General features: G+C 35.5%; 1 protein-coding gene across 4 annotated transcripts in view; it reads left to right on the top strand.

The window, feature by feature from the left end:
* The window catches only part of CEP350 (centrosomal protein 350), a 162749-nt gene that overhangs the window by 51655 nt on the left and 95800 nt on the right, over window positions 1–15294 (top strand). For all 4 annotated transcript variants that reach the window (XM_027565478.1, XM_027565477.1, XM_027565480.1 and 1 more), the window contains 6 exons: window positions 693–839; window positions 2057–2715; window positions 3496–3617; window positions 6551–7611; window positions 9333–9483; window positions 11846–12015. In XM_027565478.1, coding sequence (XP_027421279.1) covers window positions 693–839; window positions 2057–2715; window positions 3496–3617; window positions 6551–7611; window positions 9333–9483; window positions 11846–12015 — 2310 coding nt within the window. The remainder of the gene's footprint in view (window positions 1–692; window positions 840–2056; window positions 2716–3495; window positions 3618–6550; window positions 7612–9332; window positions 9484–11845; window positions 12016–15294) is intronic.

Below are 15294 nucleotides of genomic sequence, written 5' to 3' on the forward strand. Positions count from 1 at the left end.
TTACTGTCTCAAGCTAATAAATGAAAATTTTTTCTCTTGGTAAACAGCTGTATTTATTGGAATATACTTTTATTTTTATGAACTTCTATAATGGCAGTTTAAAGCATTGATGATATTTGCTTTTTGAGTGTCATTGTTTTATGCATTAAAAAGTAATGTGTAGTAATGTGTTATATGTCTGTAAAATCCAATGTTAAATTCTCTGTAATAACCATCCCCTTCAAAGGTAGTAGTCACTGTTAACTCTTTGTTACATGTTTCCTTAAGGTTTTTTTCTATGCTTTGCTTAAGTCATTTGCTCATTCAGCAGACATACATTTTACTGTGTCAGGTACTGTGCTAATTTTGGTAAAACCAAACACTTATAGTTAAGACATATTTTTATTCTGTGCCAAAATTGTTGAATTTGGTGCCCTGGTTAAAGTTTCATAATTCATTAATATTTGGTACTTAACTTTCAAAGCATTTTACACTTAGTATTTGAGGTGTGTGGGTAAATAAAAATTTAAACAGACTCCATTAATTGATTTGGGGGGACTTGAGTTTAAAAATAAAATTAGATTGTAAATATTTTGACTTTGGCATAAGATAAGCAAAAGATTAATTACAAGTACTTGTATGGTTAAGTAAGAAGTACTTCTTACAGCTAAAATTTAAGTTTTATATATATATATATATCTTTTCTTTTTTAGGTAGCAGTCATCTGATTAGTACATCGTCTTGGCGAGATGGACAAAAATTAGTAAAGAAAATTCTTGGTCCTGCACCTAGAATAGAGCAAAAAGAGCGAAGAGCAGCATCAAGTGACAGAAGTGGAAGAGAAAGAACTACTAAATCTGGTGAGCAGTTACGTTAGTTAAACTACTTAATCATTTAAATTGTTGAGCAAAGTGATTAAAAGTTGATTGTGTAAGTACTTTGAGAGATGAAAATATTCCTTTAAGAATACTCTTTAAAATTTTGCTTTTTAATTGTGAATGTAGCTTAAAAAAGAAGAAATGTTCTGTTGGGCTTGGCTATGGGTAATTTCCATATATAGATGTTATGTTGATCCTTATTAAGAATTTTGTTTGTGTTATAGTAATTATATTTATCTGTCATTATGAATAAATAGCAAGGCATCATATAATCAAATCCTATTAGACCATTAGGGACCTTTAGAGGATTAAGTCCAATCTGTCTTATCTCCATAGATACAAGCAGAAGTAGATACAAGCACAAGGTTGGATTTGTTTGTTTGTTTGACAGATTAGGAAACAGGCCCTGAGAGAGAAGTGAGTTTTCTCAAGGATATACAGTCAGTGGGTGACAAAATTTGATCTAGATCCAGCACTCTTTAGTTTGACACTCAAGTCCATTCTCCTTTTAAAATGTCATGAGTGCCATTTGAAATAACTAGTTACTTTTTCATGAACACTAATTTTAGAAAATGAAATATAAATACCTACAAGCCAGTTTTCCTTTTCAGTTGAAAAAAAATTGCCTCAATTTGAGCTTCTGAAATGGATTCCGTAAGAAATGCTATTTGATAGAGAGAAGAACACATATTTTGTATTTGCTCTTTTTATCTGACTTATAAATAAACTCATACCATTGTCAGTCTAAGACTAAGCCACATCAGCAAACATTTAGTTGATAAAATGATTGTTTTTCTATATATTGAATTTTTTCCTGTTATTCATTGGAGAGTTGTGGCAGCCTGACATCAGTTTTTTAACAACTGATTGAGGGTTTGGGGAGAGAGATAAATAGTAACATTAAATATGCATATGGGAGAGAACTGTATCTCTCTATTAATAGTTGATATCGATAATTATTAATAGTTAGATATTCACATAAATAGCAAGATTGTCCTTATTTCAGAAATATTAAAAGATGCACTAAAAAAATGCTGTGGAAGTACAGTTTCTATGGAGTATCAGAATTGTTCTCTGTTTTTCTTTTCTTATGTTCTTTATAAGACTTTTTAAGATATTTGAGTTAAAGTGAAATTTCCTAATTTTCTCCTTAATGCAGTAAATCTTAGAAATGAATATAGAATTTTCATACTTTGCAGGGGGCCATATTGGAAGAGCAGAGTCGGATCCTAGATTGGATGTTTCACATAGACATCGTCCACAAAACTCAGAACGTTCAAGAAGTAGAGCTCGGTCAGAAAATAATGTAAAGAAATTAGTTCCATCTCTTCCAGATAATAAACAGGAGGAAAATGCTGCCTTAAATAAGGACTTTTTACCTGTTGAAATTCGTGGAATTCTTGATGACCTCCAGTTGGATTCAGCAGCTCAGACTGCAAGACAAGAGACAGGAGAGTTACAGAATCAGAAGTCATCAGCATCCATACAAGCTCCTAGAAGTCATAGCCCAATAAAAAGAAAACCTGACAAAATAACAGCTAATGAAGATCCCCCTGTTATTTCTAAAAAGCGTCACTATGATACAGATGAGGTACGACAGTACATTGTTAGACAGCAGGAAGAAAGGAAGAGGAAACAGAATGAGGAGAAGAAGGCCCAAAAGGAGGCCACTGAGCAGAAGAACAAACGATTACAGGAGCTCTACCGGAAACAGAAAGAAGCCTTTACTAAAGTGAAAAATGTGCCTCCTTCTGAGCCATCAGCAACTAGGCGACTGCAAGAAACTTACTCCAAATTGCTTCTAGAAAAGTCATTGCTTGAAGAGCCAACTCATCAACATATTATGCAGGAAACACAGGTAATGGTACTGACAAAATTAGAAAGGGAGGTAATTCATGGTTAGGAAAAACTTGCTTGCTGTAATATTTAAAAATTACTCACCATTCCTAATATTCAGACATATGTTCAGACAGTATTGATAATAATGATGGCCTTTCATGAAGTTTATTCTATATGCAGAGTAATTTTATAAATACAATTGAAAACAAGTGCTCAGTTAGTTTCCTAGAGTGATTGTTGATCTGTCTCATTTCTGGTTAGTTATATTCTTGCCTAGTTTTTGTTGTATTACTGAGCAAAGTTAGACTGTGTTAATAATGAAAAACCTAGTTTTGTTATCTGTGCTGAAATGAGAGAATATTCTATTATAGTATGCTAATTTTATGAGTATTGATTTTGTTTTTAAGGATAATAAAAATAACATCTGAGTCTATGCTGTGTGCCACTTACCATTTTAAAAGCTTTACAGGTTTAAGTTTCAGTAAACACAACTCTGAGAAGGGGAAGTACTGCTAGCATTTCCACTGATTAGGTGAAAAAGAGAATTAGAAAGAGTATTATTTCCTCCAAAGTACACAGTGAATTAATTGTAGGTGCCCTTGTTGGATTTCAGGTGTAATTTTTGCTGTTAACCGTAATGGTTGGTTTTAAGACAAACTAATTTAAATTGGTTTTATTTGAGAGGAAAACAGCTCCGGCATTTCATGATCTTTGTAAAGCTGAAGTGACTTAATATTTGTCTTATGTATAAATGTGTCTTTATTATGGGAGTCAGATAAAAATACCCTTTTTTTTACAGACCAGACCAGGGTATCAGCCATCTGGAGAATCTGACAAAGAGAACAAAGTGCAAGAACGTCCCCCAAGCGCATCTTCCAGTAGTGACATGTCTCTGTCAGAACCTCCACAGCCTCTTGCCAGGTATAAAGGGGAGAATGACAGATGCTTAAGGTTCTTTCTTTCTGTGATTTTTACTATAGTGGTCTATGCCCAGTGAATTTTGTTCATTGACCTTCTGTGAGAACAAGAGGTTTATCTAGAAATTGGTTAATATCTTCTAATGGACACTTAAGCATGGTTATACATCTGTACTTGGTGCATGCCCTATTTTGCTGTTTAGTTTCTTCCCTGTTCTTTAATATTTGGTGTAAATAGCAGTTCCTCTTGGGGATCACCTTCAGTTGGAAGTACTCTTGCTTTCTCTGACCTCAACCCATGAAAAAAGTTTGTTGGATAAGTGAATCACAGTGGAATTAATATTTTTAAGTATTTGTGTTAAATATTTTTGAAAAGGTGTTTCTTTATTTATTATTACTCAAAATTTCTTCATATAACTCCTGCATCAACATATCTTACCTCTCAAAAGCTGTATTTGGATACACATATGAACAAATGAACAAGGACTAAGAGGGGATTTGATTTGAATTCAGATTGGTGACTGAGGGCTATTTTACCTTAAATTAAGAAAAAGGTTTTTTTTTTCCCCCTTGGGCTGTATTGTTTGCAGTAAACAAACAAACCTATTTGTCCATGAAAGTTAAGGTGATCTTCAGACTGCATGATTTTAAATTATGCTTTGAAATAATCATTTTTGGAAGAGAAAGATTTTAAAATTCTCTTTTGGGAATGCACAAATAAAAATCAAGTCACTGGTTTGGGGTTAATGTACATAAGACCCTCTCACCCCTTGCTGACCCCCATGACCACCCTCCACCAAGAGAGTAATAAGTTTGATAAAAATAGCTAACATTTATTGTTTGTTACATTTCGGACACTGATCTAAGTACTTTGCATTTAACCCTTGTAAATTCTTTGAGTTCTCTCAGTTGTTGTTGTTCAGTTGCTACGTTGTGTCCAACTCTTTGTGACCCTGTGGACTAGAGCATGCCAGGCTTCCCTGTCTTTCACTATCTCCTGGAGTTTGCTCAGACTCAGGTGCATTGAGTCTCTTGGTTTCTTTGTGCTTAAAAGCACAGCATTTCTTTTCCTTTCCCTTCTTGTTCCACCATTCTGCATTGAAAGTGAAGGTTGCTCAGTTATATCTGACTCTTGTGACCCCATGGACTATACAGTCCATGGAATTCTCCAGGCCAGAATACTGGAGTGGGTAGCTGTTCCCTTCTCCAGGGGATCTTCCCAACCCAGGGATGGAACCCACATCTCCAACATGGCAGGCAGATTCTTTACCAGCTGAGCCACCAGAAAAGCATACCCTATTGAACTTTTATTATAAGTGAAGTTGCTCAGTCATGTCCAACTCTGTGACCCTGTGGGCTGTAGCCTGCCAGGCTTCTCCATCCATGGGATTTTCCAGGCAAGAATACTGGAGTGGATTACCATGTCCTTCTCCAGAGGATCTTCCTGACCCAGGGATTGAACCCTGGTCTCCGCATTGCAGGCAGACTCTACTGTCTGAGCCACCAGGGAATTTCATTGAACTTTATATATTTTCGTATTAGTACTTAATGGCATCGTGTTTAGCTGTTTATTAGTCTGTCACCCCTGTTAATTCTTTTGAAACTGAAGGATTAGGTCTTAATTGATCAAGTTTATTTCCTTTTTTGTGTATGGCTGTTCTTCTACCGTTAAAATTAGCATTCTAAACACTTGAATATAAAGATCACAGATTTTTACTCAGCAGTACCTTTTTATTTGTAACTTGCTTTGTATTTCCATTACTGCCATTACTAGTTTAGTTTGGGCACTAATAACTTCACACTTGCATACGTAATAGTCTATATTCTGTGGCATAGAATCCATTCACTAGTCTTCCTTTACTCCGCTTTCATAGCAGTCCTTTAATATGAAAGACTGCTACAACATAACCTTCAACCAAACTGTGCATGACATGCTTTTCATTTCCTTTCCCTGGTTACTCTCTTCCAGATGGTTTTTTTTTTTTAACTTAATTGGTAGGACTTCATATTTATTTATATTTGATTGGTCTGAGGTTGCAGCCTGTCTAAATACCTTTGAGTCATAATTTGATTATATGTTGGGTTAACCATGCCTCCTAGCTTTCTGTCATCTACAGATTTGATAAGCACACCTTCATGTCATCATCCAAAAATAATGGACAAGGCCAAGGACGAAACCTCATTTTTTTTTCTCCCCTAAAGATCTTCTTAATGGTTAACACTAGCCTTTAATCTTTGTGTATGGTATTCCTTAATATACAGGGAGGTATCCATAGTCTGGAAACATAAGTGAATTATATAATGTCATCTAGGACATCTTTGTTCTGTTTCTAGCCTCTGTGGATGGACTATCAGTTATTTCTGAGAACTAGTTTGTATTCATCTCATTTCTTTAGAATGCACAATGTTAAAACCTAACTGTTTGATGCTTACTAAATATACATTGATTAGAGTAATATTATGCCTATAATCTTAAGCATTTCTCTTTTATGAAACATTATTTTTAAAGGGAAAGGTAGAGCCAATGTTGTGAAAAATTTTGTCCATAGAGTTTTAAGGGTTATAAGGCCTTCTCTTTAAGTTTTAAAAATATGACTTAGTTTAAAAAAAATGTCATAGTGAAGAAAGCTGTTTATAAAACAATATGTATGATAAAATCTCATTTTTGTGAAAGTAACACCACCAAACACAACATACATGTAGAAAAGGGTTTGGAAAGATATAATTCTAAGTGAACTAGTGATAGCCTTTCTCTCATTGGTTAGCTATGAGTGATCTTTATCCTTTTCATCCTTTGTTGTTGTTGTCCTCATCTTTTTTTTTTTTTTGCAGTGGCTACACATTATTCTTATAATCAGCAAATGCAAAACTTTAAAAAAGAAAAGGATGGCTTAATTATGAGGTCCTGTGTTAACATATTGTAACTTTCATTTCCAGAAAGGACCTGATGGATCCTTCATGGATGCAGCCTGACAGACTAAGTCCACGACTCCACCATCCTCAACCACAGCCTCTTGTTGGGACAGCTGGAAGTTTACTTTCCCATCTCTTGAATCTAGAGCATGTAGGAATTTTGCATAAGGATTTAGAATCCATTTTACCAACGAGGAAGAATCATAATATGGCTTCGGGGCCGTTAACTTTTACACCTCAACCATATCTGACCTCACCAACTGCTCATCCAGATGCCTTGTTAAAATCTAGTGCTAGCCAATATAAAAGTAAACTGGATCGTATTGAAGCCTTGAAAGCAACAGCTGCTTCTTTATCCAGCAGGATTGAAAGTGAAGCCAGAAAATTAGCTGGGGCTAGCATTAACTATGGGTCAGTATGGAACACTGAGTGTGATGTGCAGCGAACACCACAAGAAGATGGACATTGGACCAAGGCTATAAGTCCACCTGTGAAAGAGGATGCAGAAGATGTTTTCTCTGCTCGAATTCAAAAGATGCTGGGAACCTGTGTATCTCATGCAACTTTTGATGATGATCTTCCTGGTGTAGGCAACCTCAGTGAATTTAAAAAGCTTCCTGAGATGATAAGACCTCATAGTGCCATATCAAACCTCAGAATGAGATCTCCTGGACCCAAACCAGAAGGGCTGCTAGCGCAGTTGTGTAAGAGGCAGACCGACTCTTCTGGCTCTGATATGCAAGTTTGTTCTCAAGACAAAGCCAAGATGTCTCTTGGTTCCAGCATAGATTCCGTCAGTGAAGGGCCTCTTCTTAGTGAGGGCAGTCTCTCTGAAGAAGAAGGACATCGAGATGAACAATCCCCTTTGAAGTTAACAGAGATCTTGAAAGAAAAGGAATTTTGTGCTGGAGAAAGAAATGCTTATGAACCCATCAAAGAGTTTCAGAAGGAAGCTGAAAAATTCTTACCACTCTTTGGGCCTATAGGTGGTACACAAACCAAAGGACCATGGGAAGAATTGGCAAAGGGAAGTCCACATAGTGTCATTAATATTTTTACAAAATCATATAAGTTATATAGAAAAGGTGAGAAAAATAGTAACCCTTGTAATATTTGTATGTTATCTTGCTGCTGTTACTGCTGCTAAGTCGCTTCAGTCGTGTCCGACTCTGTGTGACCTCATAGACGGCAGCCCACCAGGCTCCCCTGTCTCTGGGATTCTCCAGGCAAGAACACTGGAGTGGGTTGCCATTTCCTCCAATGCATGAAAGTGAAAAGTGAAAGTGAAGTTGTATCCAACTCGTAGTGACCCCATGGACTGCAGCCTACCAGGCTTCTCCGTCCATGGGATTTTCCAGGCAAGAGTACTGGAGTGGGGTGCCGTTTCCTTCTCCAGTATGTTATCTTAGGATAAATTATTTTGCAATCCTGTACAAGATAATACTTAACTACAGATTTTCATCATTCATTATAAGGGTAGTAGAGATATATCATTGTCTAAATTAATCTCAATTATCTGCAAGCTTCAACTAGAGTATTGTAATTTAATCTTTAAAATTTTATTTTTTAGCTGTTGTGATTAAAACAGTAGTTGATTGATGGTTATGGAAATTTTGGTCTGATTCAGAGAAATTCTTAGATGATGTTCAAGATTGGTATATTATCAAGTGTATACTCGGGTTACTCTGGCCAGAGTTATATATTTAGATAGAAAATATATGTATTTCTTAAAATGGTGATTTGTGTGTGACTCATAACAAATAGATCTTTGGGACTATAATGGTCAAGAATTGAGAGGGGCAGCTGTAGTAACATTTCTAATATGGAAGCAAATTTGTTATTGTTTGTCTAAACGAATGCTAAAAACAGACTTTGAACAGTAATGTAGCTGTATATTTGGGTCCTAAAATAATAACTTTTAAGGTACCCTTGTGATCCCTGAGATCCTGCAATGCAGCATTTCCTTTTGTGTGGCAGACTGAATTCCTTCAAGTTCCTTTCTTTGTCCTTCCTACCATAGGTGGATTCTACCCATCTTATGCTAATATCACCTTAGAATTCCCAGGTTGGAGAGTGAGTGAGGCTGAACCTGAAATAGGCTATGGATACTGGGTTTTTTTTTTTTTTTCATTTCCATTCTATATAGTGAACGATTTATCTGACAGATGAATTGATTTCATCTTTTCATCTTATGCTTAATTGGGTTTCCCATTACATTTGACTAGAATTCATAGTTAGCTATTTCATTTGATCTTGTGCAGACCTATATGTGCCTGTTTATCTCTTTTGTTTAACACTTATTTCTATAAGTAGTCATTTTCAAGTTCTTTGAATATTAAAGTTCTTTTGATTAAAGCAAAGTGCTTGTAAATCAACCCCCTCAATTTTTTTTCCACAAGAAGGTTGGATTTGTTTTTAAATCTTTCTATTAGATTTTCATTAAGATATTATAGTTATACTGAAATATTTAGAGTTGAGATGTTATCTGGGATTTGTTTCAAAGTAATATTTGAGGAGAATTACAGATGGAGGGAGTATGAAGTTTGTGTTGCTATTTGTTAAAGCTGGATAATGGACGCATTAGTTTCATTATATGACTCTCTACTGTCATATATGTTTGAAAATTTCCCAAATAAAAAGTTAAAAATGTATTATCAGATATAAAGATAACTTGAAAAGAAGAGCTAATAAAAGAAAACTAAAATATTCCTAAATCCATGTTGTTAATCCCCAGGTTGTGGAATGCTTTGCTTGTAGTTTTTTAAATTTTTATTTTAAAACACATTTCAATTACTACTTTTGACAGAATTTGAAGACAGGTTGGAAGGAGGAACATCAGCATCACGGCCTTTGAATGCCATCACAACCCCTTTAAGCAGCATTTCCTATGAAGATGATTTTGTCTCCTCTGCAGGGAGTGGGACTTTGACAGAAAGAAAGTCAGCTCTTGAACCCAAGTAAGACTGTGTTAACAGTATGGAATAAAATCTGAAGAGTGAGACAAATGTACAAATGAGAACTGAGGTCTGGATATAAGTCAGATTTTGCTTGTTTGAAGATCATGTAGAAGCTGCATAGCCTAGTAGTTATTAAGAGCATGGGCTCTGGATCCAGACCACGTGGGTTTAAATACTGACTCTACTAGTTTGTCTTTGGGCATGTTGTTTATCTCCCTGTGCCTCAGTTTTCTTCTCTGTTTAAGTGTTATGAATGTTCAGTGAAATACAAAGTACTTGGAATGAGTCTGGCACATAATAAACAAAATATAGATTGTTAAATCAATCTGTGAATCCCCGGTCGAGGTTAGTATTGGGAAAATTATCCCATGGTGTGTTAATGTGAGATGATTAAGAAATGATTTTCTATAACGGAGTTGAAGATGACTAGCTAAACACTTGGCTCCATGATCCTATTCAGTTCAGTCACTCAGTAATGTCTGACTCTTTGCGACCCCATGGACTGCAGCATGCCAGGCTTCCCTGTCCATCATCAACTCCCAGAGTTAACTCAAATTCATGTCCATTGAGTCAGCGATGCCATCCAACCCACCTCATCCTCTGTCATTTCCTTCTCCTCCCACCTTCAATCTTTCCTAGCATCAGGGTCTTTTCAGATGAGTCATTTCTTCACATCATGTGGCCAAAGGATTGGAGTTTCAGCTTCAACTTCAGTCCTTCCAATGAATATTCAGGACTGATTTCCTTTAGGATGGACTGGTTTCATCTCCTTGCAGTCCAAGGGACTCTCAAGAGTCTTCTCCAGCACTACATGATCCTAAGTAATCAGTAAATTTTTTTATAGTTGGAATAGCATCAAAAACTTTGCAAATCTTTGAATAGTAGCGATATTATAATGTTAATATTTATTGAGCAGTTAATGTACAAGGGACTTCCCTGGTGGCTCAGTCAGTAAAGAATCTGCCTGTAATGCGGGAGACCAGGGTTTGACCCCTGGATGGGGAAGATCCCCTGGAGAAGGAAATGACAACCCACTCCAGTATTCTTGCCTGGAGAATCCCATGGTCAGAGGAGCCTGGTGGGCTACAGTCCATTGGGTCATAAAGAGTTGGACACAACTGAACAACTGACACTTTCACTTTAACGTGTTAAGTTACTAAGAGGACTGATTGGGCTTTCCCTGTATGAACTCATTCTTCTAGTAGCCTGATATGATAAATATTTTTGTTACTATTCATACTTGAGAGAGGAAACTGAAGTCCTAAGGTTGTTACTTGTACAGTGTCATATAGTACGTGAATCATATTTCGCCAGAGAATTTCCTCCCTAAATTTTGTTACCATATAAAATAATCTGTAGTCACTCACATGCAGTATAATTTTCTTCACACATTACAAATTGTAATGCACATAAAATTATTGGATGATCTTTTAAAAATTAGTTATATCCTCATATATATGAAATCTAGAAAGATAGTAATGATGATCCTACATGCAGGGCAGCAAAGGACACACAGACATAAAGAACAGACTTTTGGACAAAGTGGGAGAAGGGGAGAGTGGGATGATTTGAGAGAATAGCATTGAAACATATACCTACCGTATGTAAAATAAAAAGCCCGTGGGAGTTCAGTGTATGATGCAGAGAACCCAAAGCCGGTGCTCGTGACAGCCTAGAGGGGTGGGATGGGGAGGAAAGTAGAAGGAGGGATTCAAGAGGGAGGGAACACGTGTGTCTCTAATGCCTGTTCATGTTGATATATAGCAAAAACCATCACATTATTATAAAGTAATTATCCTGTAAAAAATTTAATCAAAAAATTAGTTATATATAGCTGGATTAATGAAAATAAGTATTATTAAGATTATAGCAGAAGTGTAGTTTTAAATTTTGAACTTCAAAGAAAAGGTTTATTTTTTAATCAAGATGTGTAAGGATTTAATTGTGGTAACATTTAGTATCACCAATCAATATGATTTATTATATTTTATTTCTGAGTTGGAGTAGAACATATTATTCCCTATAAGATTGTTAGAAGGAAAATAATAAATTATACATTTGAATAGAAATTGAGCTCACATTTTTCAGTATCCAGCATTATATTTTTTTCTTTTATGTGTCCGAATTACCCATTTTTATTGGTTTCACTTCAGTAAAAAACTGCCTAAGACTTTTCTCAGTAATAAATTGAGCCATAGGGAATAATGCAGGCTTCTGGTACTGACAAAACAAGACAAGTGGAAAGCATCTTTGATTATAGTTATATTCTCTTTGTGACTAAATAGATTTTAAAATATCTATAGTTTTAGCTGTGAGTTGAAACTTTTTGTTTCTTTAACCACTGTTACTTATTCTTTGACAGTATTGGGGGTCACAGTTTAGGCATTCAGGAGGATCATTCTAGCAGAAAGTCTGCCTATGATCTCTCCTCTGTGGATGTTACTTCCCAGCACTCATCAGGGGCCCAGTCTGCTGCATCGTCTCCTTCTTCTTCTTCTAAAGGGAAGAAAGGAAAAAAAGAAAAGATAGAATGTAAGTGGAATCTGTGTGATGATCTTTTTCTCTTTACCAGTGGCTTTGTGACTGATCTAAAGTTAACAATTTGATTTCATAAGTTAGATAACTTCGTTATGATAATAGTATAATTGACTTTCATACTTACTTATCATTACAATAATACCTTTTGATATATAGCATTATAAATCTTTTGCTTACTATGAAAGGAATACATTAACAATGGTAAAATATTAAAAGTTGTAGAAAAACAATTGTACAACAATTATAAACCACTGTTGATTCTTCTCCTCAGAGATAACTACTATTGATGTTTTTGGTGCCTATTTTTCCAATATGTACATAAAACCAGGCACACTCCCACATGCATTTTAATGAAATAATATTTTGCAGCTGCTTTTTAAAAACTTTGTATCCTGTATGTTTCTGAGTGTTGTTAAATATAATGGTCAAATTTCTGTATCTACAAAGGGAAGATGATAATAAATGCTTTCTATGGTAATTTTGAAGCCTACATATATAATATGTACATCTCAGTACTTGCCACAGTAGCTGGCCCTTTGGCATTCTTGACTAATTGAGAATACCTTTCAGTCCCCTCAGTTCTACTGGCTATAATTTGCTCAGTAGGCCTAATGATGAGAAGATAACAGTCATTAGGCAAAGGCCTCTTAGATTCACAGGATGGTCTCTAGGGAATGATTTTGCTTCCACAATTATTTTTTCTAATAGTAAAAAATTGCTTGTTGAGTTTAAAAAAAAAAAAAGACTGGGGAGGACAAATGTATAAATATAGAAAGCTATTTAAAAATGAAAAATCATCTGTATTCCCTCCACCTAGAGATAACCAATGTTAATGTCTTTTTAGATTTTATTTTACTGTGATAAAATATACATAATGTAAACTTATCATTTTAACCATTTTCAAGTGTTGAATTCAGTACTGTTAATAAGCATGTTCATTGTGTTCCACAACCATCATCATTACCCAACTCCAGAACTTTTTCATCCTGCCATGCTGAAACTTGGAACCCATTAAACAGTAATTTCCCTTCCCTGAGCTGCTGCTAACCACTGTTCTACTTTCTGTTGCTAAATTTGACTACTCTAGGTACTTCATATAAGTGGCATCGTCCAATATTCTTTTTGTGTCTGGCTTATTTCATTTAGCATAGCATCTTCAGATTTCATCCACATTGTTGCATGTATCAGAATGTCCTCCCTTTTTAAGGCTGAATAATATCCCATTATATGGATATACCACATTTTGTGTATTCTTTGATCAGTTTATGGGTATCTTGGTTGTTTCATCATTTTAGCTATTGTGAGTAATATGGACATGAACATTGGTGTACAAATACTGTTTGAGTCCCTACTTCAGTTCTTTTGTGTATATATCCAACTGTAGACTTGCTGGATAAAAAGTCATTTCTATATTTTAGCTATAACATTTTACATTCTCACCAGTAATGTACAAGGGTTCCAGTTTCTCCACACATATACTAACGCTTGTTTTGTAGTTTTTGTTTTTTTAAGAATAGATATCTCAATGCATGTGAAATGTTAACATTTTTAGTGAGAATACTTCTAGACAGTTAGTAGGCATATGTAAATAGAAAATGTTACATGTATGAGATCACATTTTATGTGATTTTTTTTTTTCCTGTCAATGGGTTACAGAAACCTTTCTCTGTTAGTAAATATGGTTAACCCTTTTTAAGGGCTTCCTTGTTTGTTGTTTAGTCACTAAGTCTGAATCTTTTTGCAACACCATGGACTGTAGCCCACCAGGCTCCTCTGTCCATGGGATTTCCCAGGCAGGAATACTGTAGTGGGTTGCCGTTTCTTTCTCTAGGGGATCTTCCAAACACAGAGAGCGAACCCGCATCTCCTGCATTGCAGACCGATTCTTTACCACTGTGCCACCCGGGAAGCCCAGTGGCTACCTAGTGTTCTGTTGTTTGAATGTATTGTAATTTGTTATCCAGTTCCCCATTGCTGGACATTTAGATTCTTTCTTTTCTGTAATAAACACTGCTGCATTTTCTATAATAAACACTGTAAGGCATTGAATAGCCTTACAAATGCATCTTTACACATTGATCTGGTTCTTTTAAGAGAAAATCCTAGAAGGAAGATAATGGACAATGAGTATAACTTGCTTAAAATTTGGATACATTTTGCTGAATAGCTCTTCAGAAAGCTAGTGCCACTTTATACTTCCAATGTGAGACTGCTAGGAGAGATTTTTTTCTTTTAATTTTAATTTTTTTATTGAACAATAATTGCTTTACAGAATTTTGATGTTTTCTGTCAGATCTCAACATGAATCAGCCATAGGTATGCATATATCCCCTCCCTTTTGAATCTCCTTCTCATCTCCCTCCCCATCCCACACCTCTAGGTTGATATAGAGTCCTTGTTTGAGTTTCCTGAGCCATACAGCAAATTCCTGTTGTCTGTCTGACAGTTTTACATATGATAATGTAAATTTCCATGTTACTCTTTCCTCCCCTCTCCTCCCCTCACCCCATGTCCATAAGTCTATTTTCTATATCTGTTTCTCCATTGCTGCCCTGTATATAAATTCTTACAGTAACATTTTTTTAGATTCTGTATATGTGTATTAGAATAGATATTTATCTTTCTCTTTCTGACTCACTTCACTCTGTATAATAGGTTCTAGGTTCATCCACCTCATCAGAACTGACTCAAATGTGTTCCTTTTTTATGGCTGAGTAATATTCCATTGTGTGTATGTACCACAACTTCTTTATCCATTCATCTGTCGATGGACATCTAGGTTGCTTCCATGTTCTAGTTATTGTAAATAGTGCTGCAAGAAACTGGGATACATGTGTCTTTTTCAGTTTTTATTTCCTCAGGGTATATGCCTACGAGTGGGATTGCTGGGTCATATGGTGGTTTATTCCTGGTTTTTTAAGTAATCTCCATATTGTCTTCCATATTGACTGTATCAATTTATATTCCCACCAACAGTGCAAGAGTGTTCCTTTTCTCCACACCCTCTCCAGCATTTATTGTTTGTAGACTTTTTGATGAGGGCCATTCTGACCAGTGTGAGGTGATATCTCATTGTGGTTTTGATTTGCATTTCTTTAATAATGAGCGATGTTGAGCATCTTTTCATGTGTTTGTTAGCCATCTTTATGTCTTCTTTGAAGAAATGTCTGTTTAGGTCTATTCCCTACTTTTTGATTGGGTTGTTTGTTTTTCTTGCATTGAGTTGTATGAGCTGCTTGTATATTTGGGAAATTAATCCTTTATCAGTTGTTT

Source organism: Bos indicus x Bos taurus, chromosome 16 (assembly GCF_003369695.1).
Source record: "Bos indicus x Bos taurus breed Angus x Brahman F1 hybrid chromosome 16, Bos_hybrid_MaternalHap_v2.0, whole genome shotgun sequence".
Lineage (NCBI taxonomy): Eukaryota > Metazoa > Chordata > Mammalia > Artiodactyla > Bovidae > Bos > Bos indicus x Bos taurus.